The following is a 27,785-nucleotide window of genomic DNA, read 5'->3' as shown; positions in this document are numbered from 1 at the left end:
TCACTGTATAGATGTAGCAGTCAGTCACTTGCAGACGGCGCTTTCTTCGCTCGTGGGTATTGTTGTGTCGCAGCTGATTAGGAAGAGAGGGGGGGAAAAAAAAGAAAGAAAGAAAGAAGGACAATCATAAGAAAGGCTGCTGAAGAATAAAGCAATAAAAGGAGACCGGCTATTTTGCATGTGCAATCTGTGCCCTATTGACAGAGTGTTGTTCTCCACTCGTGCATGTTCAAATCGGAGGAGTATATTAGAGCCGGGAGTCGGCCGGAGTTTCAGTTGCAAAGCGAGCGGCAGTACTAGGAAGGAGGCATGATTTTGAGACGGAGTTCAATCCTGGCTGCTTTCTCCTTACATGCCGTTTTACTATGCCTGCGAGCCCAGGTACGTGGGGAGCTGGGGGGTGCAAAACAAAAAGTTGCTTGGTTTGATCTGATTGTGGACAAGCGATGTCTGTGATTGTTTTCTCGGTTGTTTTTTTTTGCGGGCATCTGATTTGTGTTTTGCAACTGCGCTCAACGGAGGTCGAGTGACTTGGAGATATATATATATATATATATATATATATATATTCCTTCTCTCTCTTAGGGAAGATGGTTTGACTGCAGATCTTGTTTCTATTCCAGGTAACGTTGCAGAAACGTTGTGCGTTACCAGGGTCTCAACTGACAGACAGTCAATACTCTTTCCTTCTACTATCTCTGCTGCCATTTCGGCGACAGCGTAAGATGCACGTTTCATTACGATCGGTTGTCATTGATGCGCCCTTTCTCTTTGAACAGGTGTCTGGAGCCACGGGACACTTCGAGCTGCAGATCCTATCGATGCAAAACGTGAACGGCGAGCTGCAGAGCGGGATGTGTTGCGACGGCAGCAGGGGCGCAGCCGAGCGGCGCTGCGTGCGGGAGGAGTGCGACACTTATTTCAAAGTCTGCCTGAAGGAATATCAGTCCCGGGTTTCCGCGGCCGGGCCCTGCAGCTTCGGCTCCGGATCTACGCCCGTCATCGGGGGAAATACCTTTTCTTGGAAGAACAGCAAGCGGAATGAGCGAGCCCGGATTGTATTGCCTTTCAGCTTTGCCTGGCCGGTGAGTGGAGCCGTGTCGCCGTATTTCTCTGTACTTTGTGTGAGAAAATGCCGGGCTGAGGATGGGGGCGCGGGCGCGGGTGCGCGCGGCAGGGCAGGTGTCCACGTGGGAGCTGCGGGCGACGGACCGGCGGGGTCAACACGCATTTTTATTCATATTCATATTCATATTATTATAGTGTGGGAAAGTAGGTGTTTACTCTCTTTTGACATGCCGACCTTTTTTTGGGGGGGGGGGCACACGGAGCAGAACTTGGCAGCCACCGTAGTGGGCTTGTCAAGAGTGGCGTGCAGTGAAGCGGAGGATACTTCTGTTCTGCTGGACGTCGGCCCCATGCACGGCTCTCTAACAGTACATAACGCGTGTATTATCCGAGGACGGTTGGTGGGGCAGGGTGCAAACGCCGTGCTCTCGACGACCAGGGGATTTGGACAGATTAAGCACATTTGGGGGGGGGGGCAAGGATAGGGACCGTGTTACTGTGCGTTAGCCTGGTGGAGGTCACTTTCCCGCTGGTTTAGTGGGGGGGTATTTGCCGTGACTGGTCAGACCTGTGTGAGACTGAACTCGGAGCCACTGCGGGTCAAGTCAATGCTGGCCCCCAGCTAATGAGCCTCACCGAGCCGAGCGGCTGAGTGACACCGCCAGACCTTTCACCTCATCGATCCAGTTGGGAACACATTGCAGCCTCATGCATGCGGGTATTAAGTGCCTCCTGATCACACAAGAGGAGAGTTGTCAGTCGTATTCCCGAGGCTCACGTCACCTCAGCGCGTAAAAAGGAAAGGGAACTGGAAGCCTGCGTCGCGTTCGTGTAGCGCAGATTCCCGCAGAGCTGCAGAATCCCAGCGATCTGATTGGTGGAGCCGCGCAGAGCTGCGCCATTCGAACGCGACCCTAGATTCCAGACGCGTTAAAAGGGAACCAGCTACAGCATTCTGTCAAAATAAACACATGACCGTTCAGATGTGAGGAGTCGTAAAATATGACCTAATCCAAGGCTTTGGCATCGGTATTTTCGGTTTCTATTCCCCCCCTCTAATTCTATGTTGTGTAACAAATAATGCTTAACAAGCGGGGCTTGGATGTCTTTTGGTGTGCAAGAACATTCCGCCCCCTATATTTTGCAGTTAATTAAAATGTTGCGTGTATTCTTATGCATTACTTCATTTATTTTTAATCAGGCCCCGATCTGTGCTATTTGCCAAGGAAGTGGAAATCTAGATGTTTACATTGCCCTACTTGCAAAAGAGTACAAGTTCCCAAGGTGTTTTAAAACAGTTGCAGTAGAGTATAAGATAACCCAGGTGTTATCTGCATTAAGTGTTTAACATTCAATCCATAAGGAAGTGGCACACTCATGCATTTGAAGCAATACAAACATTTCATACAGCTTAGTACTTAAGTGTTAAACTTGGGGTTCATAGATGCTGGTATACAGCTTGTTGAATCCTTACACCGTCCTTATGTTCACCTTAATCAAACCCAGTACAGATCCTTTTCATCGCCAGCACAATCATGACTTAAAAATAGTATGGAGTTTGGAATTGACCTCAGATGATAACTTCCTCAGTGGGTCACACTGGGTGTAATGTAATATTGTACCATCCAGTCGCACCTATGTGTTACATAGGTGTTGATATGTAATGAATGCTGAATCCCCCCCCTGCACTGAAACCCCAACATTAAAACATGGTACGTGTTTAAAGGAATGGCTTTACATACTGTGGAAATTGTAAATTGGTTGTGGTTGCAGGGTTTGGCAGGAACTGCTTTTTTTAAAAAGTTTTGGAGGGGGAGGTGTCTATTTTATTTATTTATTTATTTATTTTCCAGAGGGAATTATTCCCAAGATAAATAAATTTACTCTTTCAGCTGGAGGGGATTAGCTGGTGAAAGGATGCATTCCTGGCAATAGGATCATATTGTTATAAAAAGAATGGTTTCCCTGGCAACTATATATATATATTTTTAATCTAACCCCCCCCTTTTTTGCAGACCAGTTCCAATATTCCTTCAGGAGTAGACTAATTAGACATTGTCTTCTTGCATGCTTCCTTTTCGACTGGACTTGTACCTAGCAATTTGGATGGTAATGGTTGATGTGAGGTTGTCCGTTTAATTGGGTTTCAATGGAAAATGGGGTGAAGCTTAGGGAGGCTAACAGAAATGACCTGAGATTGCAACAAGTCAGCTATTTTGCTTTCTTTTCACATGTTTGTTTACATGTGGCTTATTAAGTTGCACCTTCTGTGCTGTACTCGATGTTGCGTGCACGGGTGACTGATGTGTGCGGAGGTGGTGGGCTATAAATGGGCTGGAATGATTGGGAGTTTGAATAAGTTGCTAAGGAACCAGCTAGCACAGAGGAGGAACTGAGTGCACTAAGACACTGCACCTGCAGTGGCTGGATTGGTTTCAAGGAGCCAAGTTTTGGTTCCTTTTAGACCTCTTCTGGTTGTGTTGCCTGAAAAGAATGAAAGAAAGGAGGGGGTGGGGGTGGGGGTTGGGGTAGGAGAGGTGGGGGAGGTCTCCGAAAGAAACCCATGAATTAATACTGGGAAGCAGCTTTAAAAGTAAGATTGGAAACTAACAGAAGTTTTGTACAGAACCACTACCTGTGCACCTGTGATGGGTGAAAGCTGGAAACTTCAGTTATCCCGCACGTGTCATTGAGTTTATTCTCGCCTGACATCTGGATTGCCCTGATTGATTTATCTCCTTATCAAAAATGTGAGATGCTGTAGTTGCGAAGACAGAAATGCAAAATCCTGTAGTCGCAAGAAGTTTTTAAGTTTAGATGGGACTTCTTTTAAGAGAGGAAAACATTTGTATTATTGTTTGGTAAAGCACACAGTAAAAGTCCTACTCTGAGAAAATGTGGGTGTATGAAAACCGACTTCTCATCTTGTTGTTTAAAGAGTTAAAGGATGTTTTCTTTTACAGAGTAATTGGGCAAATTAGTAAAATTGTAGGTCTATATTGTGGCTTTGGGTGGGTGGGTCTAAGTTTCCCTGGGAAACCTAGTAACTCAATAAATCTGTTCTCCCCTTTTTCCCATTTGTTTCAAAGTTGAATGCAGTCTGATCTGTTTGACACTGGTGCCAAGATATATCTGTAACCGCTTAACCTTAAAATTCAGCCATGTGTAGACGGCACTTCAGCAGAACATGAGATTTGTCCTACAATTAGGCTTTTAAATTAACAGAGACAGAGAGAGACATGTTTGTCCTTGAAATGGTCATGATGCATTTGTACCCTCCTCGGTTATTAATTTTAATGATGAATGTTTTCTGTGCTTATTTGAAATGAACTGTCATTTGTTTAAAACGTGTGCAATATTTGCCATGTAGTTCTGAAGTCCTGCTTTCACGATTTATAGTCAGAGCAAAATAAATGTGGACATCAGATCATTGCAACCTGACTGTAAAGAGCTATGAAATGGTGCTCACCATTAAAGGGTGTTATAAAAAAAAATGAAATAAATAGTTGTAAACAAGCCACTTGTTGTGGAACAGTTTTCTTTTGTTTTAATGAATTGCTAAAATAGATGCAACAATTTATACCTGCTGTTGGTAAGCATCTCTTAAACTGAAGCTGTAGGACTTTTTCTCCAACTGCGAAGGCTTGGAAGAGAATAGGTATCACTTGTTTGGTTAATTAATGATTAGTGATTTTTGGAAGACTGCGTAGAAAGCAGAAGTGATCCTAGAGTCTGTGAATCCTCACCAGCTCAGCCTGGGATAGTGAGAATGGTCTCTTGTTCCAGCTTGCTCTTTGTGAACCTGCGTGCTGTGCTTGACTGGACACCAGGTATTTAACCTTGCCACCCATTGTAACCACTGTATTTAATGAAGCTATCAATGGGTTCTCTAAAGCAGGTGGAAGTGATAGAGCAAGCAGGCAACTCCCAGTGCTTAGAAAAGTCTGTGACCAGCTTTTTTTTTCTTGCAAATCACAATCTAGTTCCTCAGCACAAAAATAATACTTTCTACAAATCTATCAAGCCACAGATCGATAGATTTAGATTTATTTTTGTTTCCTCTTCTTTTAATGTGCTCACAGTCCGTACTTTCACAGTTTCGAACACATTACGGTCTGGCCACCCAGACAGAAGCAGTCACAGCTAATATTAACCAAGAACAATAGCATGCCCAAACTGACTGCAGTGAGGATTACAACACATAATGGGGCCCATCCAGAAATAATGCTAATACAGGACAAGCAACAGGAAGCAGCAGTAGACTCAGCAGAGATCGGCTCCCAGACAAACTATGGCCTTACTTCACATAATGGCAAATTCAGCATATTACATATTCACAGAACACTCATTATTCCCAAAGGCCTGCCTGGTCAGACATCAGCCCAGTCTAATGAATGATACACACTCGGAGTTTGTGTAGTGTTTTTTTTTTTTTCTTCTTCTGTTCGTCCTTCATCTTTTTAACAGCAGCGTGGAGCTGTAATAAAGGGGGTCGGCTGGTTGCTTGGTCTGGCTACTGAGATTTGAGGGAAAGGACTGAGGCAGCTGTCAGACTCGGGGGGGGGGGGGGGGGGGCTTTTTTTTATGTCCCATCTCTAACGTGGCAAAGGTGCAAGTGGCTCTTCTTGCAAGTGAAAATGAGGTCTGTTCCTTCTATGAGTTTTGAAAAAGGGGTGCAGTAGTTTGCACCTAGGCATATGAAACCATATTTTCTTACATTTCTTTGAAGGTTTTTAAGATGTTGCACTGAGAATGATTAAAAAAAAAAAAAAAAAAACGCATTTTAAATCAAGTTTCTTACACATACTAAATAGTATGTAACATGAATAAAAACGATTGATATGTGCCAATGCAGCCAACCGGTACAAACCAATATGAATACAAATACCCCTGCAAGCCATCTTCAGCATTAGATACAAATTATTAGTGTGAACTGTTAACCAACTGAAAATGGTTTTCTGCCGTTGTGCCAGAGACCTCATTGCAAACAAAGCTTCCATTAAAACCCATCAGAAACCAAATGCTTACATGAGACGGGCCAGGAATGTGGGTGAACGGCATCCTCAGAAACAGTGTTTGTACTCCTGTCGGAAAATTGATCAGGGAAGGAATACTCTAGATGGTCAGGTGGCATTCACTGTACTGTTTATATGGAGTTGTAAGCATGTGCTTTTGTGTAGGCATCATGGGAGGTATGTGCTGATGTGTTCAGTTGATTAAGTTTATGTTGAGAGAGCAATCGCCACCGACAGTTGTAGAGAGTAACTATAGTTATGGTTTCTGGGCACTTTTATTAGGAAGCTTACAGAACTTTAACATTAATCTAAACTACTGCTGTGTTTCTGCTCACCTTGCTATTTCTAGTGGGAAGATTACTTAAATTGATGTTGAAAGAGCAGAAAAGAGTCAGTTCTGAGCATGGGGAATGTGAACTGGTATTCTGATGAGCTGTAAACCAGATGGTGTATTTTAGAGTGATATTAATTGGAAAAGAAAAACATTTTTTGGTTGGTTTGGTTTGGGTTTGGTTTTTCAGCTCCCGACAGATTGCACATTAGGTAGTTTTAGCAGTCAGTATCTGAAGGGAGTGTTCTGTTTATTTCCTGTATGCAGCCCTATTACATCTGAGCCAAATGAGCAGATTAACAACACAACAACAACAGCATCCAGTGCAGTTTGTGAAGGGTGTAATTATTTTTTCATTTGAGAGCAATACTCAGATGGGGGTAATTGTAATAGTTGTATTTCTAATCTATTGACTTCCACCTACATTTACTGGTTTTGCTTTGACAGGAGTCACTAGTGAACTTGTCCAGGCTTGCCCGAATTTGGTTGTTTGAAGTATTTTCCTCACAGTTATCAGTAAGCGAAACAGTTCGGCATTAATCCAAAAGAAAGTCGGCATAGGGGCACCATTACGTGCCATGTTTGAGGGATGAAAAAAACAGGAGTAGGTGTAAATTTATGAGGAAGGCATTGTACTTCCACCTGGCAGCTATTTACCTTTTGCTATAAAGCTGCAGTTTGTGGTAATGAGCTCATAAGCTCAGCAGCATTACCGAAGGGGGGAAAATGAGCATTTTACTGGGGGCAAAAGTCAAAGAAAGTTCTATTTTTTTTTGTCAGGCATCGGGGTGGGTGTGGGGGGTCCTGAATTAATAATAATGAACTTGGCGAAGAAAACAAAGCTTAGGAGTAGATTTGCAGGGCTCGAGCAGTGAAATCAGATCCTGTGCATAAAGATGATGAAACTTGCTGCAGGTATGTTCTGTTTATTTAGAAACACAAATGTGGGCCTCAGGAACAGCTGGCAGCCCTCCAGATCCGAGCGGGGAGCAGCAAGCGAGAGCTGTGGAGCCGTCTTATTATTTCTGGAATGCCATTGAGCCCATTGCGAGACGAGCGTGTGTGTGAATGTGACGAGTAGGTGTGCGAGTGGCCTTCGAGAGGAGCCGTGGCCCTACAGGAGCTCCTCTTCTCCGGGCAGACATCTATGAAGCTCTTTTGTCCGTTACCTGATACTTGTGAGAGCGGTGACGACTGTAGGATAGACAAAGCTTTTCAAAGAGGTGCTGAAATAAAGGAAACCTCCTGAGATGGCCCTTGTGAGGCGTGTGCAAACCAGCTCTGATATAGGCCTCGCAAGGTCCGGCCCAATAAGCAGTGGCAAAAAATAATCCCACTTAAACCTGGAGGTGTATTTTTCTTTCATCCACCTACCAAATTTGGTGGTGATACCTACTTTTCAAATAGTCTTTAACTAAAGAGTATAGAGTTAAAAAAAAATATATAAAGCATTAGTCCCACTTGTGCATAGCTCCAAGGATAGCTGTTTATATTTCAAGTTTATGGTATTTCCAGGTTAAGTACCTGAGAAGTATTAGTAGGTTCTTGAGAGTTGCAATAAGCAAGATGTCTGTTTAGTCTGGCTGGATCAGGGGACATGAGATGCAAAAGGATCTGTGAGAAGCCAAACTATATAATCCCTGCCTTCGTCACATCACTTAGAAATGAGAGAAGGGTGTCTGTCCTATCATTATCAGAATCTCCCTTCTTCCTAACTGAACCTTTCAATTATTCTATTCTTAAAAGCCGATCGGAAATCACAAACGCGTACAAAACGTTAATTAATTTCTTCATGGCATGGGATTTTTCCCTATGAAGGAAAATCACTATTTACTTTAAATCGGTTCCTGTAAACAAAGCCAGCTGGGGTCTAAATGGGTGCAGCTTTTATACTGTAGGAGCATCTGTAACATTAACGTCCCAAGAGGTGGAAGGATGTGAAGGAGATGAAAGTGGGGAATAATTGGAGGTCCTCTGTGTGGAGTGTCAGTGGAAATAGTAAAGCCCTGACATTGTAATGTTTCACAGACAGTGTGCTCTTCTGGGCATCAGCAGGGAGAGTTTTACAACACATGGTTTTCCTTTAGGAAGTGCTTGTTTTTTCTGTATTTAATGTGATCAAGTTTTTTTTTGTTTTAACTCCCAAATATAATCCTTATTTGAAGTGAGTACAGTAATCTTTTAGGTGGAAGTTGAAAGAGGAATGTTCTCTCTTGCAAATCTTAAACAGATTATTTTATCAGCGCACCTTGAAACAAGATGATGAAAGCGGTTGACTATATTGTACTTCCTGGTGGACCTTCTCTTATCTCTTAGTCATGCATCTGTTGACCTGCTTTTTTTCTGTTTTTGTTTCAGAGGTCCTACACACTGATTGTGGAAGCCTTGGATTTCGATAACGAAACCAACAACAGTAAGTTTCATATTTTCAATGGTTATTTCTGAGGATGAGTGTGTGTGTGTGTGTGTGTGTGTGTGTGTAAGATGGAGGTAGTTTAGCAGTTACTTTCTCCCTGCAGAACCCCTAATGTTGTTCTTTCCAGGACCAGTTGCATTTTTGTGTGTCCCTGCAGACACGCAACTCGCTCTGGGAATGCCCGTTATTAACCTTCGGAGCAGTTTCTGGTTAAGGCCAGGCTGGAAGTTTATTTTTCCTGTCTTCCCCTGAATCTGCCTATTGCCTGTGTTAAAGAGAGTGTGTTGACAGGTGGGCCTGAGAGGGGAAAAGGACTGAGTGGTTAGAGAGGGAGAGGGAGAGGGAGAGGGAGAGGGAGGTAGTGGGGGGGCTTACATGGTTATGAAAATGTTTTTATATGGTTGATGAGTAGTGGCAGGTGCTAGTCAGCGTCATGCAACCGTACAGCCAGAACCATAAGCCCCAAGCACAGCTGTAAACAGTGACCTGTCTTGGGCCTGCAGTGTTCTGTGGCAATTCTAACTGCTGAATATAGTAAATCTGTTGAATTATGAAGTAAACATGGTGTGTGAGTGAAGAAGTGTTTTGGGATGGAAAGTGTAGCTTTTTTCCCTCCCCGCTTGTGTGGCTTGTTTATAATCCTCTCTGGTTACAGAGTCCTTTTAGGGTGTAAGGGAATAAGCTAGATTCGTTCAGAGTTTGCAGTTGACAAAAATGTGGATTATAAAAGGGTGAATTATCGAGTTAGTGCGATGTTCGTGTGTGTGTGTTTTGATTCTGTACTTCACGTCTCTTAGAGAACCATTAAGCGTTAACATGTGAAAAGTGGAGTGCAGAGTCGTTAGCAAGGTGTGCTTTTGTGAGTGTTGCAATGTACAAGCCGAGAGAGGTTTAGTGCTGCATTAGGGGTGATTTATAAACTATGAACTTGTACTTTAGATGGTGGTGAAGATAATGACAGTATGGCAATGAATATACTTAGGCTGAAGGTCTCTAAGTTTTTTTACATCCAGGAAGATCAATAAAGATAAGTCTTTGCACATCTGTCAAATATTGACTTGCTAGTTGTTTTTAAAATGAGATGGACCTTTTCTGAATACTAGAATTTGGTTATTTATTAAAATCAGCAAAATGTCAGTTTTAAGTGGAGTTCAGGTAGATGGTAATTTATTGAAACTGGTTAATTGGGGAAAATCTCAAACCAAGCCATTAAAAGGTTAGTTTTGTTTGATTCTTTTCTGATTTTGCTATGTCTTTTGTTATTCTAAGTGTGTTTATATTGACTGAGAATCTGTTAGTTTGCCAAGTCAGGCTTCTTAAGTTTTAAATATTTCCTCTTACTGGAAATCTCCCTCCCAAGTGTGACCGAGATCAAAGGAAACTCTGAAATATGTCCATCTCTCAGGGTAATTTAATATAAAGTGTAACAGTTTGCTCTCAAATTCATTCTTTTACTAGAAGGGCTAGAATATTTTGTATGTTTTATGATACATCTTTTCACCCTACAGTCAAGTGCTGCCGGCAGCAGGTAGTAAGAACGCGTCAGTTCGCTGTGGTCACATGCTGCAGCCCCTCAGTGAAATACCACAGATGTGTACAGTATTCTAGACGAAAGTGAAATATTATTTCAGTCTATAATTTGAACCATTCTCCTTTTAAGGCCGTTATAAATAGTCACTGTTTTTCTGACCTGAGGATGATACAGATCAGGCTCGGCAAACTTTAATACCTGTTTAAAGAAAAGGCTCCGGAATGCACACTGAGGATCTAAAGCTCTAGGAGTGATTTGCTCAGATCCCCATGTTGGCTGACAGGCCTGAGCTCATTGAGTCAACAACCCCAAGTGGAAAACTGCAGTTGGGTCATTCGCTGCTCATTCTTTTGAGAAATGGTGGACTTGTATTTCACACAGGAGAGTGGCAATGTGAAAATGTCTTTAACACTTGACATCTCTGAGCATTCTGGTAGAGAGAGAGGAAAAAAACTAAAAAGAAGAGAGAATCTAGCAATAGCCTGGCAGTAGGAAGAGTAGCTCGGTGTTGCTGCCCTGTAATTTATGGTAACTGTGGTTCTGTCTTGAATTTAGGAAATTAAAAACATGGCCTTTGAAGAGGGGAATATTAGAGCAGCAAACCGCATTCATTGATTAAACCTGAATGGTTGAAAAGAGTCGAAGCTCATCACGGATTTTGTTTTCCAATATATTTTTTTGTTAGTTTCTTAACTTCGTTCTAACCCTCGGACTTAAATGTTTTCAGCCTCAAACGCCCGAGAAACCAGGCGATAAAATGTAATTACATGTGCAGAAAGGTTGCAATTGTCTCCTTGCTGTTGGCTTGGGATTGTAACCCTCCTTTGTTTTCTCTTCCAGATGGAGAGATCGTTGAGAAAGCGGTCCACTCGGGCATGATCAACCCGAATCGCCAGTGGCAGACCCTGAAACACAACGGCGCTGTGGCTCAGTTCGAGTACCAGATCCGTGTCACCTGCGATGAGCACTACTACGGCTTCGGTTGCAATAAGTTTTGTCGGCCGAGGGATGAATTCTTTGGGCACTACACTTGCGATCACAACGGCAACAAGACCTGTCTGGAGGGCTGGTCAGGATCCGATTGCAACACAGGTACACTGATCTCATGCTGTGAAAACATTAAAACCGCTTACTCCAGCTGCAGTGATGTTTTGATTGCTTTTAAGGGGGGAGGTGTGAGCGAGAGTTTATAATACAAAATCAACGAGCAGTATTACATTTGCAGGTCTGGCAGTAAAAGGAATGATGTCAAAGTTTATAAAGCACCCTGGGTAATCAAACTTCTTCCATTTTTGACACCGAGGTCTTTGACCAGCAGATTTTATGCGTGTTGCCCATTTACAGTGCCGAGGCCTATTGTTCCAAGATGAATTGGTGGATTTGCATTCGCAAGGTACCATCTACCCCAGTTTGTTTCCAGCAGAACGATAGCAGAGCTCAGATCAGTCTTGGATTTTGTAGGATTACTGAGCTGGTTAGAGATTAAAACATTCCCACGAGTTGGGAGTTGCGGAGCTCTGACAACATGCTGACTCTTGTTGTGTTTGTCTCTCTCGGTCTCCAGCGATCTGCCGTCAGGGCTGCAGCAATGAACACGGCTCCTGCAAGCTACCCGGAGAGTGCAGGTAAACGGCACAACAGATATTAACAATGTTTTTTTCCCAGGATGGTTGTATTTAACTCTTTTGAACATGAGTCAGAGGGATACTTTTTCTGCAACCAGAAAGTGTGTTTTTATAATGGCTTGGTCTTCAGGCACTTTTCTTTAAACATTAGACCTAAGTGTGTCCTTGCCCTTGGTCTAAGAGGAGTAAGAACGTTTCCAGTGCTCACTGTAGAGTGGGATGGAAGTTCCTTGGCCATGTTTCTGTGGCTGTAAAGCCAGTATTATCACTCCCTCCCGCCCAACCCCCCGACACACATTCAATAAATGGGCCGAACTCAAACATTTTTCAAAACGGGATTAGTCAGATCTCGGTTCCTTTGCTTCTGTGTGCCAGACATTGAGTGCTGAGAGGTTAATAGCGGGGAAGGAATCTTGTCAGTAGACGCTGATGAATTCAAAGTTTCTCCATCCCGCTTTGATGTAGCTTTCATTCTGGCCAGGAAACAATGGAAACCAGAACTCCGAGATCTCCCCAAAGCAATTTAACAATTAGCATGGTGCAACTCTGAATTAATGCTCAGAGGATGGTCGCCGCCGCTAGGTTTTTTGGAGACGATCGGCTACATTAAAAAGAGGGGAGACGGAGCAGCCAGGATTTCGACATTCGTGCACAACGAAATCCCCCAGATGTGATCTTATTTATTTGCAGGACGGCAAGCTGATCTGATGAACACTGTCGATGGTGTAATTAAACCCTAATGCACCTGAGTTTGCTTAATTGCTTCCTAAAACAGTTCATTAGTTCAGCTAAGTCAACTGCATGCTGAGATTGGTATCCGCTAAGCCCTACGACACTGACATTTACCAGTCTGGTTGGAACAACTGGCTTTGTTAGCGAGTTTTTCTTTTTTTTTCTTTTTAGGTGCACACCTCCTGCTCACTGTCCAGACAAGCTCTGGTGCACTTATTTACTTAAGGTGCAACTTTCCCACACTTCATTTGCATGGTTTCATGGAGACCGCTGCCATGTTTACATTTACATTTTTGGGACGGCTGTAGTTAGCGTTGTCCGTACCGGTGCTGTGCAGCCTCTTAGGGTCCTGTCCTCTGGGTTTGGGTCGTGTGAGAAGAGTGAACGATTTTTTATTGTTTGGTTGACATTTTCTGAGGCTCAATTACGCAATGTTTTTCACAGAGGTGTAGCAGGTCCTCCAGACATGCATGACGCAGCTGTTTCATCACTGGCTGACGTGCCAAAAAGCTAGTTGTCGGCCCTTTTCAAGACCAGAATCGCTTGTGATTCACCTTAAACTGCAGCCGTCAAATTTCTCATGAGAAACTGGCATTGTGTTATTGAATAACTGGACAGGCTTGTATAGGATTACTGTTTTGGATTAATTTCTTATTTAAACTTGTTTTTGTTCTGAAACATTGCATACTTTCCTGTAGCTTGTTTTACTGGGCACATGGTCTGATATTCAAGGGAATTAAAAAAAAACTGACTTGTTTTTACACATGACTGACTGAAACTTAATTCTTTGGCCCAAAGGTTTGAGCAAATTGTATATACTGATTTGTTTTTAAACTATTAGAGTTTTGTTATCATGGAACTGTTGTTCATCTTTCAGTAGTTTAATGAGGTTTCAGAGAATAGGTTAATGGTGGACGGTTTCTAAAGGCATTCCTCTCTCGCTTTATTAGAAAGTTTATTACCCACATTTTCAGCAGAAGGTTTATATTAACTACTGACCGGAAATGATTAAAGGCAAGATTCCTATTTTTCTCATGACAAGGATCTGCTTGCTTTAGAAGCAGCTTCCTTAATTACAGGCTGAGTTGACTTTTCCATTGCATGTATTTTTATAATTTAGAAGCTGCTTGAGTTTAATTGCATTCTTGCAGTTTCTTCACAACACCACGCATATATGGGCACTATTTACTTTGTTATGGACAAAGTTAGAAGAGCCAAATTGATCAGGGTGCAGTGATAAATATGCTTGACATTATAGCTTGATTTATGCAAAGGAAATGTACACCACTGGCAGAATTATTAAGTCAAATGGGGTGAAATGCTAAATGGTCCATATCTTGGGAGATCTACATATTTATGAAATTAGAGTCATAAAAATGCATTATGTTAATGGTTCTGCAAAGTACTCGGCATTAATTGCATGATTTAACCCACAAATAAATAAATTGGAAAATGGTTCGCCTCTTAATCGCCGTTAATTCTACGTATTAAGTGCATATTTCTGATCTGTTTGGGGGCACAATACCAAGACCAACTGTAGTGGTGCTTTAAAACTCATTGTGGCACATTTTAAATCCATGTCATTCACTACTCCTGTTAAGATTCTGTATATTTTTTTTATGAAATCAGTATAGAATTTGTGTTTTGTATAAAAAATGTCTCGCGTTGATTTACAAAATAAAAACGTGAATGCATTTATATATATATCAATTCATTTATACAAACACATGTATTGTAAAGGGTTTGTGTGTAAGTGGATTTCCCACTATATCTATTAAACACGTCTTTCTTTTTAATTCTTTTCATTATTTTGAGGTGCCTGTTTTTGTCTATAGTGGATTTTTTTTTTTTACTTTCAATGTTTTCGGTTTAAAAAAAAAAAAAAAAAAAACTCCCCACCCTTTGTGTTTGTGCTGTTGGGCCCAGAATAGGCCTGTATTGTGCTTCTCGGCCCCATGCAGGTTCCCCAAAGAACAGGCAGCCTTTTGTGAGGGAATTGGCTGGAGATCCTGGCAAAGCTGTTTCAGTGTGTGTGGAAAACACAATGATAAACAAACTAAAATCTGAAGTGCATTTAATAAAGCAGAGGAGGAAGAAAAAACCTGTTTAAGAAACAGGGTGGTGACTATTTAGGTACCAAAGGAATGACCAACTGTGTTTCTTTGCAGATGTCTGTACGGCTGGCAGGGTCAGTACTGTGACAAGTGCATTCCTCACCCGGGATGTGTCCATGGTACCTGCGTTGAACCTTGGCAATGCCTCTGTGAGACCAACTGGGGTGGTCAGCTCTGTGACAAAGGTATTAATCCTCTTGGCTTCTGTGCTGCCCTCATTTGGGATTCATACCATTTATTGTATTAAAGAAAGGCATCCTTTAAAAAGAAAAATGTGGTTTCCCTCAGCAATCATGTTTTAATTATTTTTTAATGTATAGATCTCAACTACTGTGGGACTCGCCAGCCGTGTATGAATGGAGGGACCTGCAGTAATACTGGGCCAGACAAGTACCAGTGTTCGTGTCCAGAGGGCTACTCGGGGGTTAACTGTGAACGAGGTGAGAATGGCACTCTTTTGATGTCTAATATTTTGTTACATTGTGCATGTCTGTATGAGTTGCCTGGTGCACACAGAGACTGCGATGCCAGGCTGCCGTGGTCAGTCACATCTTCACATTTCATCTCACTGGAACGTCTCTGGGCTAGTTTGGTGGGGGGAATAAAAATAAAAATAAAGCTGGAATTGTGTAATATCTGAGGGCGTTGCCTCATCTTGTTTCTTTAAAAACTAAAAAGTGAAAGAAAATGCCACTAGATCCCAGCCATAGACATGGATGAAGGTGGACCTGAACACAGTCCAGCTTTCACTTCATGGTTGATAAATTGGCTTGGGTGCTTGCGTGTCTCGAGACGTAAACACAGCCCAGCTCTGTCTATAAAAGAAAGTGCACTAAAGTCAGTGTGCTCTTCTGAAAACGGATGTGTTTGGGTGCTGACAGATTTATTAGTGCGGTGTCACACGGCTAACTGAGACAGAGTGGAGTTGCCCTTTCTGCACCGAGTCCTGCGGCCTGTGGGAGATTAAGGCCTTTTGGCCCGACTCTTCTGATATCCTTGCAGCGCTGTGGTTTTCCTTTTCACCAGGGCTTTAACTTTGCCACCGATCAGGGAATCCATACACAAACCTTTTCTTTTTTTGAGGGTGGATATTTTATTAATTGTGAAAGTTCATACTAACTGGGAGTGATACGAGATGAATCCTTCACCCTCAGGCAGTCTGAAGTTAGTCATGGTGCATTGATCAGGTCAACTTAGCATGAAAGATGATTTCCTGCCTGCATGAACTTGTGGACGGGCTAATGAGAATAAGATAGGATTTGCACTTGGTTCTTCCCTGGTTACTTTATCTGAAGCTTGGGGTGGTCCAGGTGGGCCGAGGTTGAGCCTTTTTACTCGCCGAGTGTTGGCAGCGGCGAAGAGAAACGCGAAACAAAACCGGGAGAACGCCGGGCCCAGATCAGTGCGTAAACTGTTTGTTTTTCCACCTCTGCAGCGGAGCACGCCTGCCTGTCAGATCCCTGCTTCAATGGCGGAAGCTGTGTGGAGACCAGCAACGGGTTCGAGTGCCAGTGCGCGCCTGGCTGGAGCGGTCCATCTTGCATGATTAGTAAGCCTTTCCGTTGATTATATATAAAAATATACAGCCTCCAGCTTTCATCCTCTGGGCAGTATTATTTTTTCTCCTAGCAAAGTTTTAAACCCTTTTTCTTTTAATCCAGATGTTGACGACTGTGCTCCTAATCCATGCAGTCATGGAGGTACCTGCCAAGATCTGGTAAATGCATATAAGTGCAGTTGCCCACCACAGTGGACGGGAAAAACATGTCTGATTGGTATGTGCTTTTATTTAAAATTTTATTGTTTCACTTCTAAAAGCGGTCTCTGTTTACCCTCTGTGGTAGTGCTAACGACATAAATACCTATATGTTTTTCATTTATGTAAACATTTTATGACAATGTAGCGTAATTGCTAACAAATGGGCCGACGCAGTGGAAGTGTTCGGAAACATCAAGCGGTGCCAGTCGACAAAAGCTGAGCAAACAAACACGCGTTGCTGTGGAATTTAAGGAGCGTGTTTCGTTCACGGTTCCTGTGGGAAAGGAACACCTTCTCAATCTCCTCAACTCCTCCAGACCGAGGAGTGTACAGCTGGCCTCCAACTCGATGATCTCATGAGGAATGAGCCGTCCACATTCTTGCAGTTGCCTTTTTAATCGGACTGACTGCAGTTAGGGCAACCCTGATTCACAGAGCTTGTTGGAGAAGCCTGACCGAATCCTTTCACACTGTTTAATCCAGTAATCCCTGTCCCCCGTCCGTCCCCCCCAACGCAAACACACACACACACAGTCTCTCAGTCTTTGTCTCTCTCGCTCTGGATTAGGTGTTGTCCGTGTTTGCTATAACATTAACATTTACTGCTTCCCATCTCGGCATTGTAAGGTGAACCCCCACCCCCGACCGCCTTGCCAAATTCTGCCATCACCGTAACATAAATTAAGATATAACATTACAGTTTGTTTATTCTATAATTTGGGTAATTTTCTAATAATTTGTTCTGTTTTGATTTAAGATGCCAACGAATGCGAGGGGAAGCCTTGTGTCAACGCCAACTCCTGCCGCAACCTGATTGGCGGATACTTCTGTGAATGTATAGCAGGGTGGAGGGGACAAAACTGTGACATCAGTGAGTGTGCATTTTCTTATTGCGAATCTGGTGGCAGTCCTGTGAAGCCGTTATTACCCTAGCGCAGGTTAATGTCTAACTAAAGTATTGAGACGAGGAGTCGATGTTTTCCGAAAGGGAGTAGTCAGTCTGGCCTGAAAATATACAATTTTATCAAAATCATTAGTCCGCTGGTGCAGCTAGGTTCTGATAACGGGGCCGAAACAATCATGTGAAGTTTTGCTGACCACACTGCGAGAATTGCTCAAGTTTCCCACCCATTATAATAAGCTTATCTAAAGGAAAGCATGCAGGAAATCTGACAAAAGCTTTATCTAGCCCAAGCTCAGGAGTAATTTCAAATCCTTGTGTACATAATTGGGGGCAAGTAAAAAAAAAAAAAAAAAAAAACGTATTGCCCATTTCCAGCTGATATCTCAAATTTGGTGGATCGTTTCTCGTTTCAGATATTAATGACTGTCAGGGGCAGTGTCAGAACGGGGGAACCTGCAAGGTAAGACTTTCGATCTTTGATTCAAACCAAATCCTTTCAGTTTTGAGTTTTCCATGGCTTTTTTGTTAGGCAGCAGTCTTCAAAAACATTACTGTTAGCACATCGTGACATCCCCTTTACTTTCCAACGCATGAAAAACCTCCATAATGAAGTTGTCCTGGCATTTCAAAGGGCGGGGGAAGGGGGTATGGTAGATTGAATTACCATAAACATTCTTGTCCTGCGGCTTTGCCAGGAAAATCTTAATTATTTTGGAACCGTTATGTTGTTCTTTATAATGCTTATTTTTATTTTTTTCTTCACTCACTCTTTCTCCCCTTCCCCTCCCCCGCTCTCTTTCAGGATTTGGTTAATGGTTATCGCTGTGTCTGTCCATCCGGGTTTGCAGGAGAGCACTGTGAGAAAGACATCAATGAATGCGCGAGCAGCCCTTGTCTCAATAGGGGTCGCTGCCAGGACGAAGTCAATGGATTCCAGTGCCTGTGTCCTGCTGGGTTCTCCGGCAACCTGTGCCAGGTAAGCGCGGGTGAAATTCATACATTTAGAGATCACTGAATGCTTTCCTTCTCTTCTCTCTCCACTCCTATCCGTTAAATTGTACATTAAATTCCTGTTACTCAGTGATCCGCAATCTGAAACCATTGGGGCTGTGCGCACTATTGTGGTGAAGGCTTGCTTATGAAAATGAGTTCTATTCAAGGCTGTGGAGTTGACAACTAAAGCAACCCAACACTCTTTCTTTCTTTTTCTTTTTCTTCCCCCCATGTTTGTTTACGCCTATCTGGGCAGTTCTCAGGAGAGCTCTGAATTGTTGTAGTTTAAAAGATTAGTTTTACTGAATGCCCTTTTTTTTTTTTGTGGTTCGGTTTTTCCAGCTGGATATCGATTACTGCGAGCCGAACCCGTGTCAGAACGGAGCCCCGTGCTACAACCAGGCCTCGGACTATTACTGCAAGTGCCCTGAAGACTACGATGGGAAAAACTGTTCGCATTTGAAAGATCACTGCAGTACAACACCTTGTGAAGGTAGGTTCTCTCTCTCTCTAAAAGCTTAACTGGAAGTGATGTGTGTTTTTAATTTGCTGTAAGATAATCTCTTAACTAGAAGGATTTCTGGCGGTTTATTGCGTGCCATTGTGCTACGCTGAGTAATGGAGGCTCTCATTGTTACACCGATTTATAAACCTCCCCAAGGGGCTCGTTACTGCACGGAGGGTTCGTATATTGTGTGACTCCCAAAGCGGCCCTGCCAGTCTCTGGGAGGCCCCTCTTGAGTCCTACCTTCCCTATCGAAGAGTTTTTTGTTTTTTTTGTTTTTTTTTCCCTCCTTTCCTTTTTTTGAAAGCCTCGAAATCTGGCTAACTGCTAACGGCACTGTGTGTGTTCTTCCTTGTAATGACTTGGTGGGCTTCCCTTTCTGTGTTGTGAGCGACAGACTGGAGGTCAGACCAACCACAGAGCCAGATAACGGCTGCGCAGCTCAGAATTTGGCAGAGGTTGATGGTTCATGTTTATAAGAACTGCAGTTCTCTTTGAGATGGGAAGAACACAAAAAAGGTGGGGGGGGGGGGGGGGGCGATCTTTACAGTGTGGGTTATTTACAGACTGCGCCATCCCGAACCGATTCTGCTCAACGCCGTGTGAGTTTTATTTGGGTTCAGATGGGCTGTGTTGGTCGGAGGCCTCGTTAGCGTCTTCCACCCTTTTCCCCACAATTAAATTGGCCACTAAATATTAAGGAGAGTTGTCATTGTATATTGATGCCAAAGGCAAGTACAGCACCTTCAACTTTGTGATTCTCTCTTCTTGATTTGCAGTGATCGATAGCTGTACTGTTAAGGTAGCCTCCAACAACACCCCTGACGGCGTACGCTTCATCTCGTCCAACGTCTGTGGACCCCACGGAAGATGCAAAAGCCAACCTGGAGGAAAATTCACCTGCGAGTGCAAAGAAGGATTCACTGGAACATACTGTCACGAGAGTAAGGAAATGTTTCTTTTGCGTACTTTGTTTTGCTGTGCTTCTCAAGGTATCGGCAGTTGAGCTCCAGCTGTGCAGAAAGCTGCTGCCCTTCAACATTTCAAACGCTCGAGTGTGCTGTAGGTTTCCTTGAGTTGCCCATTCCCTGGGCCTTGACGCGTTTCCCTCTAATCTCCCCGTCCATGACTGGAGCACCACCCAGTCTCGCGCGGAACACACAGGGATTCGAGTTCTCCTTCGAGGGGAGCTGGCGAGCAGCTGGTAAATCTGGGCACGTTCGGTAGACGAGCCGGTGTAGCTTTTCATGCAGGGGAGATTGCTTCAGCATTGAGATTAATAACTTCCCAGCCTGTCAGCGTGGAAGTTATTTAATGACTTCTGACTGCGCCAAGAAGTCTGCCTTTCTACTCTCCGTTTCTGTGGTTTTCGGGACAATCAGAAGAAGATTTCACTTACTTTTAAAGGGCCGGGTGGGGAGGTGCTGTGTGGTGGGGATGCGTCTGACTTGTTGTTTTTATCAAATACCAAAAAACATGTTTGAGTTCTCTGTGCACAGATGTTTGTTTGCTCAGCATTAGTGGGAAATGGTTGCCTTTCAGTAAAAGTGACAGGTGATGAAAAGCACTTTCGAATTACAGATGTTTTTTTGCTTGAACAGCCTAGTGAATTTAAATTTGGAAATCAGTCCATATTTTTCCCAGAAGGCAGCTTACTGCATTTTTCTTGATGTATGCAGTGTTGATTTTACACTGGAAAAATATCGCCCGGTACCCCTGCCATGTCTTGTATCACGTTCTCATCCCAGGTTTCCATTTCTTTCAGACATCAATGACTGCGAGAGCAATCCATGCCGAAACGGTGGCACTTGCATCGACAAAGTGAGCGTCTACCAGTGCATTTGCAGTGATGGCTGGGAAGGAGTCCACTGCGAAACCAGTGAGTTTTCCCCTTTTTCTTTTCAAACGACTTAATCCAAGCGTGGCTGCAATTACAGGTTTTCAAATTCTCAGTGGGATCTCGCATGCTCTTTGCATCAGAAGGATAGGATTGCTGATGACATTTCAATTGCAACTTGACACGCTATTCGTAATCACGCAGGGATGCGTTTACAATCCCGCCTCTTCCTTTTGCTGGAAATGGTACGAAACTGACATATTTCAAAGATTTACTTTCTTCCCCCCCCACACATTTTTCTTCTAGACATTAACGACTGCAGCATAAACCCATGTCACAATGGAGGGACGTGTCGGGACTTGGTGAATGATTTCTACTGCGAGTGCAAGAACGGCTGGAAAGGGAAAACCTGCCACTCCCGTAAGCGCCTCTCCAACCGTATTATTTTCCATGTCTTTTGTGCCTGTGCAGTGGATGTGTTGGCTGACGGCAGGTAATTTATTACAGGCGAGAGTCAGTGCGACGAGGCAACCTGCAACAACGGAGGGACCTGCTACGATGAGGGAGACACCTTTAAATGCATGTGCTCTCCAGGGTGGGAAGGAGCTACCTGTAATATAGGTAACCTTGAATTACTTCAATCTGTGCTTGTTATTCCTGTTTTGTTAATGGTTACACTATCTTGTCAGTTATGGTTTTAAGGCATTTGGACTTTTTGACCCAAAGTTGAAATTCCTAGACTTAAACTTAAACATGCAGGAATTTCTTGAATACACTTATGAGGCCTACAAACACTTATTTTATGCATTTTAAGGCTAAAATACTTACATGAGCCTTTCTTCACTGCAGCAAAGAACAGCAGCTGTCTACCCAACCCCTGTGAAAATGGCGGCACCTGTGTGGTCAGCGGAGATTCGTTCACCTGCGTCTGCAAGGAAGGCTGGGAGGGCACAACGTGCATACAGAGTAAGCGTCTTGTTCAGGGCCATCTGCGCTCAAAGTTCGGCCTTATTTTAGAGAGGGGGGTGGGGGGGAGGCGCTCATCCTGTCGCCCTCTGAGCAAATTGGAATCAGAAGCGAGGCTCAGTCTCCCGAGGTCTTAACTATCACCTGAGCCCATGTCTTGGAGGCACGCTGTGTGATACAGTCTGGACGCGGCCCTGAGAAAGCTGCACATTTAGGCTAGATAAGTGGAGGCAGATGTTACCTCGCATGTCGGTGCATTCTTGGCCTAACGGCGACATGTCTGCTCTCACTCAGTCTTCCTGTACTGTGCTTTACAAGGATCTCTTCCTGTGTACATCGGTTCAAAAATGTATTCTGAAACGTTTATGGTGGGAAAACCTGGAAGTGATTTTAAAGAGGGCAATGCAAATATCTCTTGCAAACAGTTAATAATGTGGGATAATCAGCAGCGATGGCTTTGGCATCATAAAGCTGCCAGCGGTTCACCCCTCACGCTGCAAGCTGAGACTCGTTCTTGTTTCGGGTTGCTTTACATGTTTTTTAATAATAACTTTGTCTTTTGCAGATACCAATGACTGCAATCCACACCCCTGGTAAGTAATTCTATAACGAACTTGCTGAAATTAGCTTTGGTAAACAAGTCCCTCAACTGATAGTTCTCAGAGCTAGGGCCTGTTGTTGGCAGTAAACCACAAATTGTTTTCCAGCTCAACACAAAGCACTAATTTAATGCACAGATCCTATTGATATGATTGTGGGAAAAGATCAATAAGATTCAATGCTCTCTAATGAGTATTCAACCCATTTTTTTTATTAGGGTGTTGAATTAATAGCCATGAGTTTTATTTTGTATTGAATTAGGGTTCATACATTTAAATTAAAACCTTTGTGGGTTGTTTTTTTGTGTGATGCATACACTAGTCTTTCACATAAAATACACAAATATTAAGCCTCACTGCCTGACCTTCAGAGACTCACGTTATATTCTGCTCTCCCAGTTACAACAGTGGGACCTGCGTTGACGGTGACAACTGGTATCGCTGCGAATGCGCCCCCGGCTTTGCGGGCCCAGACTGTCGGATCAGTAAGTATTAGAGTATAGATCACAGGCTGATCCTTCTTAATGCTCATTAAATTGTCCTGTGTCAAAAGGCACTGCTAAATCTGATTTTTGAAGTCTGTTCAGGCAGAAACCTGACTTTTTGCTGTTCAGTTATAAAAGATCTAGATTTCTAAGCACTTGTGTAGTATAGTTTGAGTCTGAGAGCTGCATCGATGTTGATTTGAGATGCTTTTTGTTTAACGTTTACTTTGCAACATCAACTCCTCTTTGTGTAGTTAAATTGCATGCTTTATATGCGTTATCAATTCAATGCAAGATTAATTATAGACTATAGGTTTTGTATGTGTATATGGCATAAAATGGCAAAACACTATAGGCATGTGAAAGCTGTCAAATGTCAAATCTGTTTACCCTAAACTGTCAAAAACAGAGATGATTGATTTTTAATGAATATATATTTTGAAAAGAATATAATTTGTGTGGAGTTTAAGTTCGGGATATAATTTGCCTTTGCTGAGGTGTAACGTGAAACGTCGGCACTGTCAGCAGTTTTAATCTGATTGTTACTGCAGGGTCTGGAGTGGTTCGTATCTTGTTTCGGTGGGAAACGATACAAGTCGGACTTGTTTAACTCTGAAATCCGACGCAGGGGAAAAACGTGTGTGTTGCTGTGTGCGAAAAGTCACGCCACCGATCTCTAAGGAGTTCTGTGCGTTGTTTCCGTGTAGATATCAACGAATGCCAGTCGTCGCCGTGTGCATTTGGAGCCACTTGTGTGGATGAGATCAATGGGTACCGGTGCCTCTGTCCAGCTGGTCGAGTGGGACCCAGATGTCAGGAAGGTAAGGTTGTCAATTACCTTCTGAACCCTCGTCTCGTATATCTCTGTCTTGAGGGTGTGGTGTTCATTACTGAGCTGCTAAGTGGTGCTCTCCTGAATGCGAGCTCGGGGTTTTGCTCGTGCAGGATCCTGGGAACTGGAGAGACATTCCACATGTAGATGTTCGCTTAGCTGTTGGCACCCCCGTCATAAATCTTTACCTAGAGGTACCAAGTGACAAAGACCTGCTCAAATGTGATGTGCGAATGCCCCTGCAATCATCTGAGGCCTTTTGATGAGCTAATGTTTCTGAACAAAGTTTTCAGTTTTTTCTGCAATCGGATTAAAATTTGGCAGTAATGGAAAAATCTTAGTGGGAGAATTTTAAAATAATTTTGTAATTCCAGTAACCGGACGCCCGTGCACTGCCAACGGGAGAGTCGCCTCAGATGGGACCAAGTGGGATGAAGACTGCAACACTTGCCAGTGTCAAAATGGGAAAGTCACCTGCACAAAGGTATTTCATCGTTTTTTGGATGCATGATGCATACATAAAACAAATACGATAACCTACGCAAGCAGAGCTCTAATGTTTGGTCATTTTTTTGCTTTTAGCAGATGTGGTGTGGCCCCAAATCCTGCAGAATTCACAACAAAGGCCGCACCGAGTGCCCCGCTGGACAGACCTGCATCCCGATTAAGGATGATCACTGCTTCGTGCCTCCGTGTGCCGGACTGGGCGAGTGCTGGTCTTCCAACCAGCCTCCAGTTAAAACTACATGCCACCCCAGCTCCAACTTCCTGGACAACAGCTGCGCCAACATCACGTTCACCTTTAACAAGGAGACCATGCCACCAGTAAGTCATTTCGGACCATGTGAATTCTGGTGGAAATGCATTTCCCTGCATAACTAGGGATTTTGAAGCCACAGCTTGTTAAATATTTCTAATAATCAATCCTAATATAGCAAAAGATTTGATCTGGATCTGATCAAAGTTCTTTTTTCAGGGTTTAACCACAGAACACATCTGCAACGAGCTGAGGCACCTGTATGTTGTGAAGAACATCTCATCAGAATACTCGGTCTACATGACTTGTGAACCCTCCCCATCGGCCAACAACGAGATACACGTGGCCATAGTATGTACCTATCTTCTATGCGTTTGTTCCCTTTATATGGAGACCCAGCAAACTTAGACCTTCCTTTATGGATATTTCAAAGTATTGAAGTTCAATTGATCTCTAATGTGATTCTCTTCTCCCTCTCCTACAGTCCACAGAAGACCAGAGACAAGACAAGAGTCCGATCAAAGAAATCACAGATAAAATCATCGACCTTGTCAGTAAGCGCGACGGGAACAGCACTATCATCACGGCCATCGCAGAGGTGCGGGTGCAACGAAGGCAGTCTCCGACCAAGCCAGGTGAGGAGTTGGGCGGGGCTGGCAGCGTTGTGCTCGTGGTGCAGTAGAGAACATGAGAAATAGACGACAACTGGTGTAGAAGCCAGGGATTTTCATATGAAGGTTCCTCTATAGCAGCAGAGAACTTTTCATAATTTGTTCGCATCTCCATTTTGCAGTGTTGCCCAACCCTTAAAAGAGTTTTCTGCTTAATTTAAATTACCATTACCACTGGGATATTGTGACTTCTTGCATAATTACAATGTACTACTCAGAATGGAGGGGGAGGATTTTTATTGGAGTGTATTCAGACACTGGGAGGACAGTTGCAACACAGATATAGGTTTAGGCTTCACACACACATGCACACAACCCGCTGTGTAGGACAGGGTCTTTTGGTTGTCGCGGGGCTGTGTCGAGAGCATATTCACTCAGCATTGATCCGTCGTAATTCAGCGTGTTGATCGTGCTTGACTGTGCTGTTCAGCAGATTACCTGGTGCCCCTGCTGAGCTCTGTGTTCATCGTGCTGTGGATCCTGGTCCTGGTCACCGTGTTCCTGTGGTGCATGCGGCGGCGGCGGAAGCAGAGCAGCCACGCCCACGCGCCGGCGGACGACAACACCACCAACAACGTGCGGGAGCAGCTCAACCAGATCAAGAACCCCATCGAGAAGCACGCGGCCAACAGCAGCGCCCCCGGCAAGGACTACGAGAACAAGAACTCCATCATTGCCAAAATTAGGACACACAACTCGGAGGTGGAGGAGGACGACATGGACAAGCACCTGCAGAAGGCCCGCTTCGCCAAGCAGCCGGCCTACACGCTGGTCGACAGGGAAGACAAGTCTCCGCACACCACGCCCACGAAACACCCAAACTGGACAAACAAACAGGACAACAGAGACTTGGAAACGGCACAGAGCTTGAACCGGATGGAGTACATCGTATAGCAGACAGCGGGGCTGCCGTGCATCTGCCATTCACTGTCGGTGAAGGCTCGGAGTCTGTAGTTCTTAAACTGTTGTGTCATATTTTGAGTCTGAGGTTGTTATTTACATAGAATCCCTGTGTTAATTTAAGTTTTGACAAGCTGGCTTACACTGGCAAAGATCGTTGCTGTGGTTGGCTGGAAAACCAAGTGCTGCATTTCACATCTATGCAAAACTAGTTCCAAGTGCCCTTTTGTAAATCAAGTTGCAAATGTATATGGTGGGTACGTTTACGAGTATTTATGAGTGAATTAGACCTCCCCCCTAGTCTGAAACTTTTGCAAAGTGATTGCAAAAAGTCTTAAGTGTTATTTTCTTTTTATCAGAAAAAAAAAAGTAATGTTTAGCATATTCAGTATTTACGTGGGCTTTTTTATGGTAGGTGTGCAACTAGTTCTGTATTTGAAAGTGCCTTTGCAGCTCCATTCCACAGCAACCATCAAAAAAGTTTATTTATTATTTTTATTATATTTTTTTTTTGTTGGGGTCGGGGAGGGGGGGAGGGGATGGGGTCAAAATGTCAGCAGTTGCTGCCAATATGAAGAATTTAAAGTGTCAATTTAGAACAATGTATAGATATGTAAATATTTTTTTTTAATTAATCACTGTGTATATTTGATTTATTAACTTAATAATCAAGAGCCTTAAAATATCATTCCCTTTTATTTATATGTATTGTTTAGATTTGAAGGTTTTGATAGCTTTGTAAGCTTCCAGCTTCTTTATTTTTGATGAAAATTTTGTTTCATGTTGCCTAAATGCCAAAATTTGAAGTGTTCTAGAAAGAATAGTTTATTTTTTAACAATAGGATGGGCATTTTTTTTGCCTGGAGAAAAAAAAAATGTTTTTGTACAATGTCGGATGTTTGAAACAATTTCTATAGTATCATTTTTGCCAGGATATTTTTATTTTTATTTTAATATTTTTTTGTAAGTACTTAACTAAGGCATGTGAGGAAAAAAATAAAATAAATGAGTATAATATTGCTGCTTTGGGTTTTAGGAAAGTAGTGGCAAACACATTGTTTGTCACTAACAAGACACCTTAAGGGAACAAATTGTGTAGCTAAACGGTTGCATGTATAAAAGAAAAAAAGAAAAAAAAGATAAAAGAAAAAATAGGCAAGGAGTTTGGAAAAACTAAAAAGTACAGCGACTCTGTAAATCCTGTTTCTTCAACACTACTTCTATAATGAACCCTGTGTAAATCTATTTTTGTAATTACTTTCTGCTTTTGTTAGCGAAATGTAATAAGCTAGACAATGAATACTTGAACAGTAGAACCGCGAATGGGAACACTGTAGAAGCGCAATGAGACACTGCCTTGCCCACCGAGGACTCTGTGCTTTTGCTGTGCACATTTTTTTTCTTTTTTTTTCTTTTTTTTTTTTAAGAGGCTCTTAGAAACATGTTACTCTCATTTGTTAACCCTTGAGACCATGGAGATATTTTGTGTACTTTGACTTTAGTGTTATAAACTTGAGAATGAATTTTTGAGGTGTTCCTGGCAATACATTTCTTGAAAGTAATATTTATTAAATATTTTGTATGAAAAGAGGATTAACCTTTGTTTGAAGTGGATTTCTTTCTGGGGGAGATCTTGCTGTAATGCAGTGAACAAACGGCGGCCGAGCCACACAGTAGCCACTTTGTTCGATCCGCGTTATCGAGATGAGATCCGCACAGACATGCGAGAACGTTTAAAGCCGCTG

The 27,785-nt window shown here is 43.1% G+C and overlaps 1 protein-coding gene across 3 annotated transcripts; it reads left to right on the top strand.

Annotated features, from left to right (window-relative positions):
* Positions 1–27,633, top strand: jag1b (jagged canonical Notch ligand 1b). 3 transcript variants are annotated; one of them, XM_066697360.1, is made up of 26 exons: positions 1–381; positions 780–1,085; positions 8,773–8,827; positions 11,202–11,453; positions 11,926–11,986; positions 14,887–15,017; positions 15,153–15,272; positions 16,268–16,381; positions 16,494–16,607; positions 17,349–17,462; positions 17,909–17,955; positions 18,298–18,471; positions 18,831–18,981; positions 19,773–19,937; positions 20,759–20,872; positions 21,137–21,250; positions 21,338–21,451; positions 21,680–21,796; positions 22,362–22,389; positions 22,795–22,880; positions 23,588–23,701; positions 24,087–24,196; positions 24,298–24,537; positions 24,689–24,820; positions 24,954–25,104; positions 25,574–27,633. In XM_066697360.1, the coding sequence occupies exons 1-26, from the start codon at positions 310–312 to the stop codon at positions 26,032–26,034; spliced, it is 3,657 nt and encodes a 1,218-aa protein (XP_066553457.1). In that variant the 5' UTR covers positions 1–309; the 3' UTR covers positions 26,035–27,633. The 3 variants fall into 3 exon arrangements, with proteins under 3 accessions (XP_066553457.1, XP_066553456.1, XP_066553455.1); XM_066697359.1 differs by having other exon boundaries at positions 25,571–27,633; XM_066697358.1 differs by having other exon boundaries at positions 24,295–24,537; positions 25,571–27,633.
* Positions 27,634–27,785: the final 152 nt, after the last annotated feature.

The sequence above is a fragment of the Amia ocellicauda genome, chromosome 23 (genome assembly GCF_036373705.1).
Source record: "Amia ocellicauda isolate fAmiCal2 chromosome 23, fAmiCal2.hap1, whole genome shotgun sequence".
In the NCBI taxonomy this organism is placed as follows: Eukaryota; Metazoa; Chordata; class Actinopteri; order Amiiformes; family Amiidae; genus Amia; species Amia ocellicauda.
This window is presented reverse-complemented; position numbering and strand designations above follow the sequence as displayed.

Excerpts from the sequence above, each read along its gene's own strand:
- jag1b (XM_066697358.1), top strand. The coding sequence starts at position 310 with ATGATTTTGAGACGGAGTTCAATCCTGGCTGCTTTCTCCTTACATGCC. Across the intron at positions 8,828-11,201 it reads CGATAACGAAACCAACAACA|ATGGAGAGATCGTTGAGAAA; the intron begins GTAAGTTTCATA and ends TTTCTCTTCCAG. Across the intron at positions 22,390-22,794 it reads GACTGCAATCCACACCCCTG|TTACAACAGTGGGACCTGCG; the intron begins GTAAGTAATTCT and ends CTGCTCTCCCAG.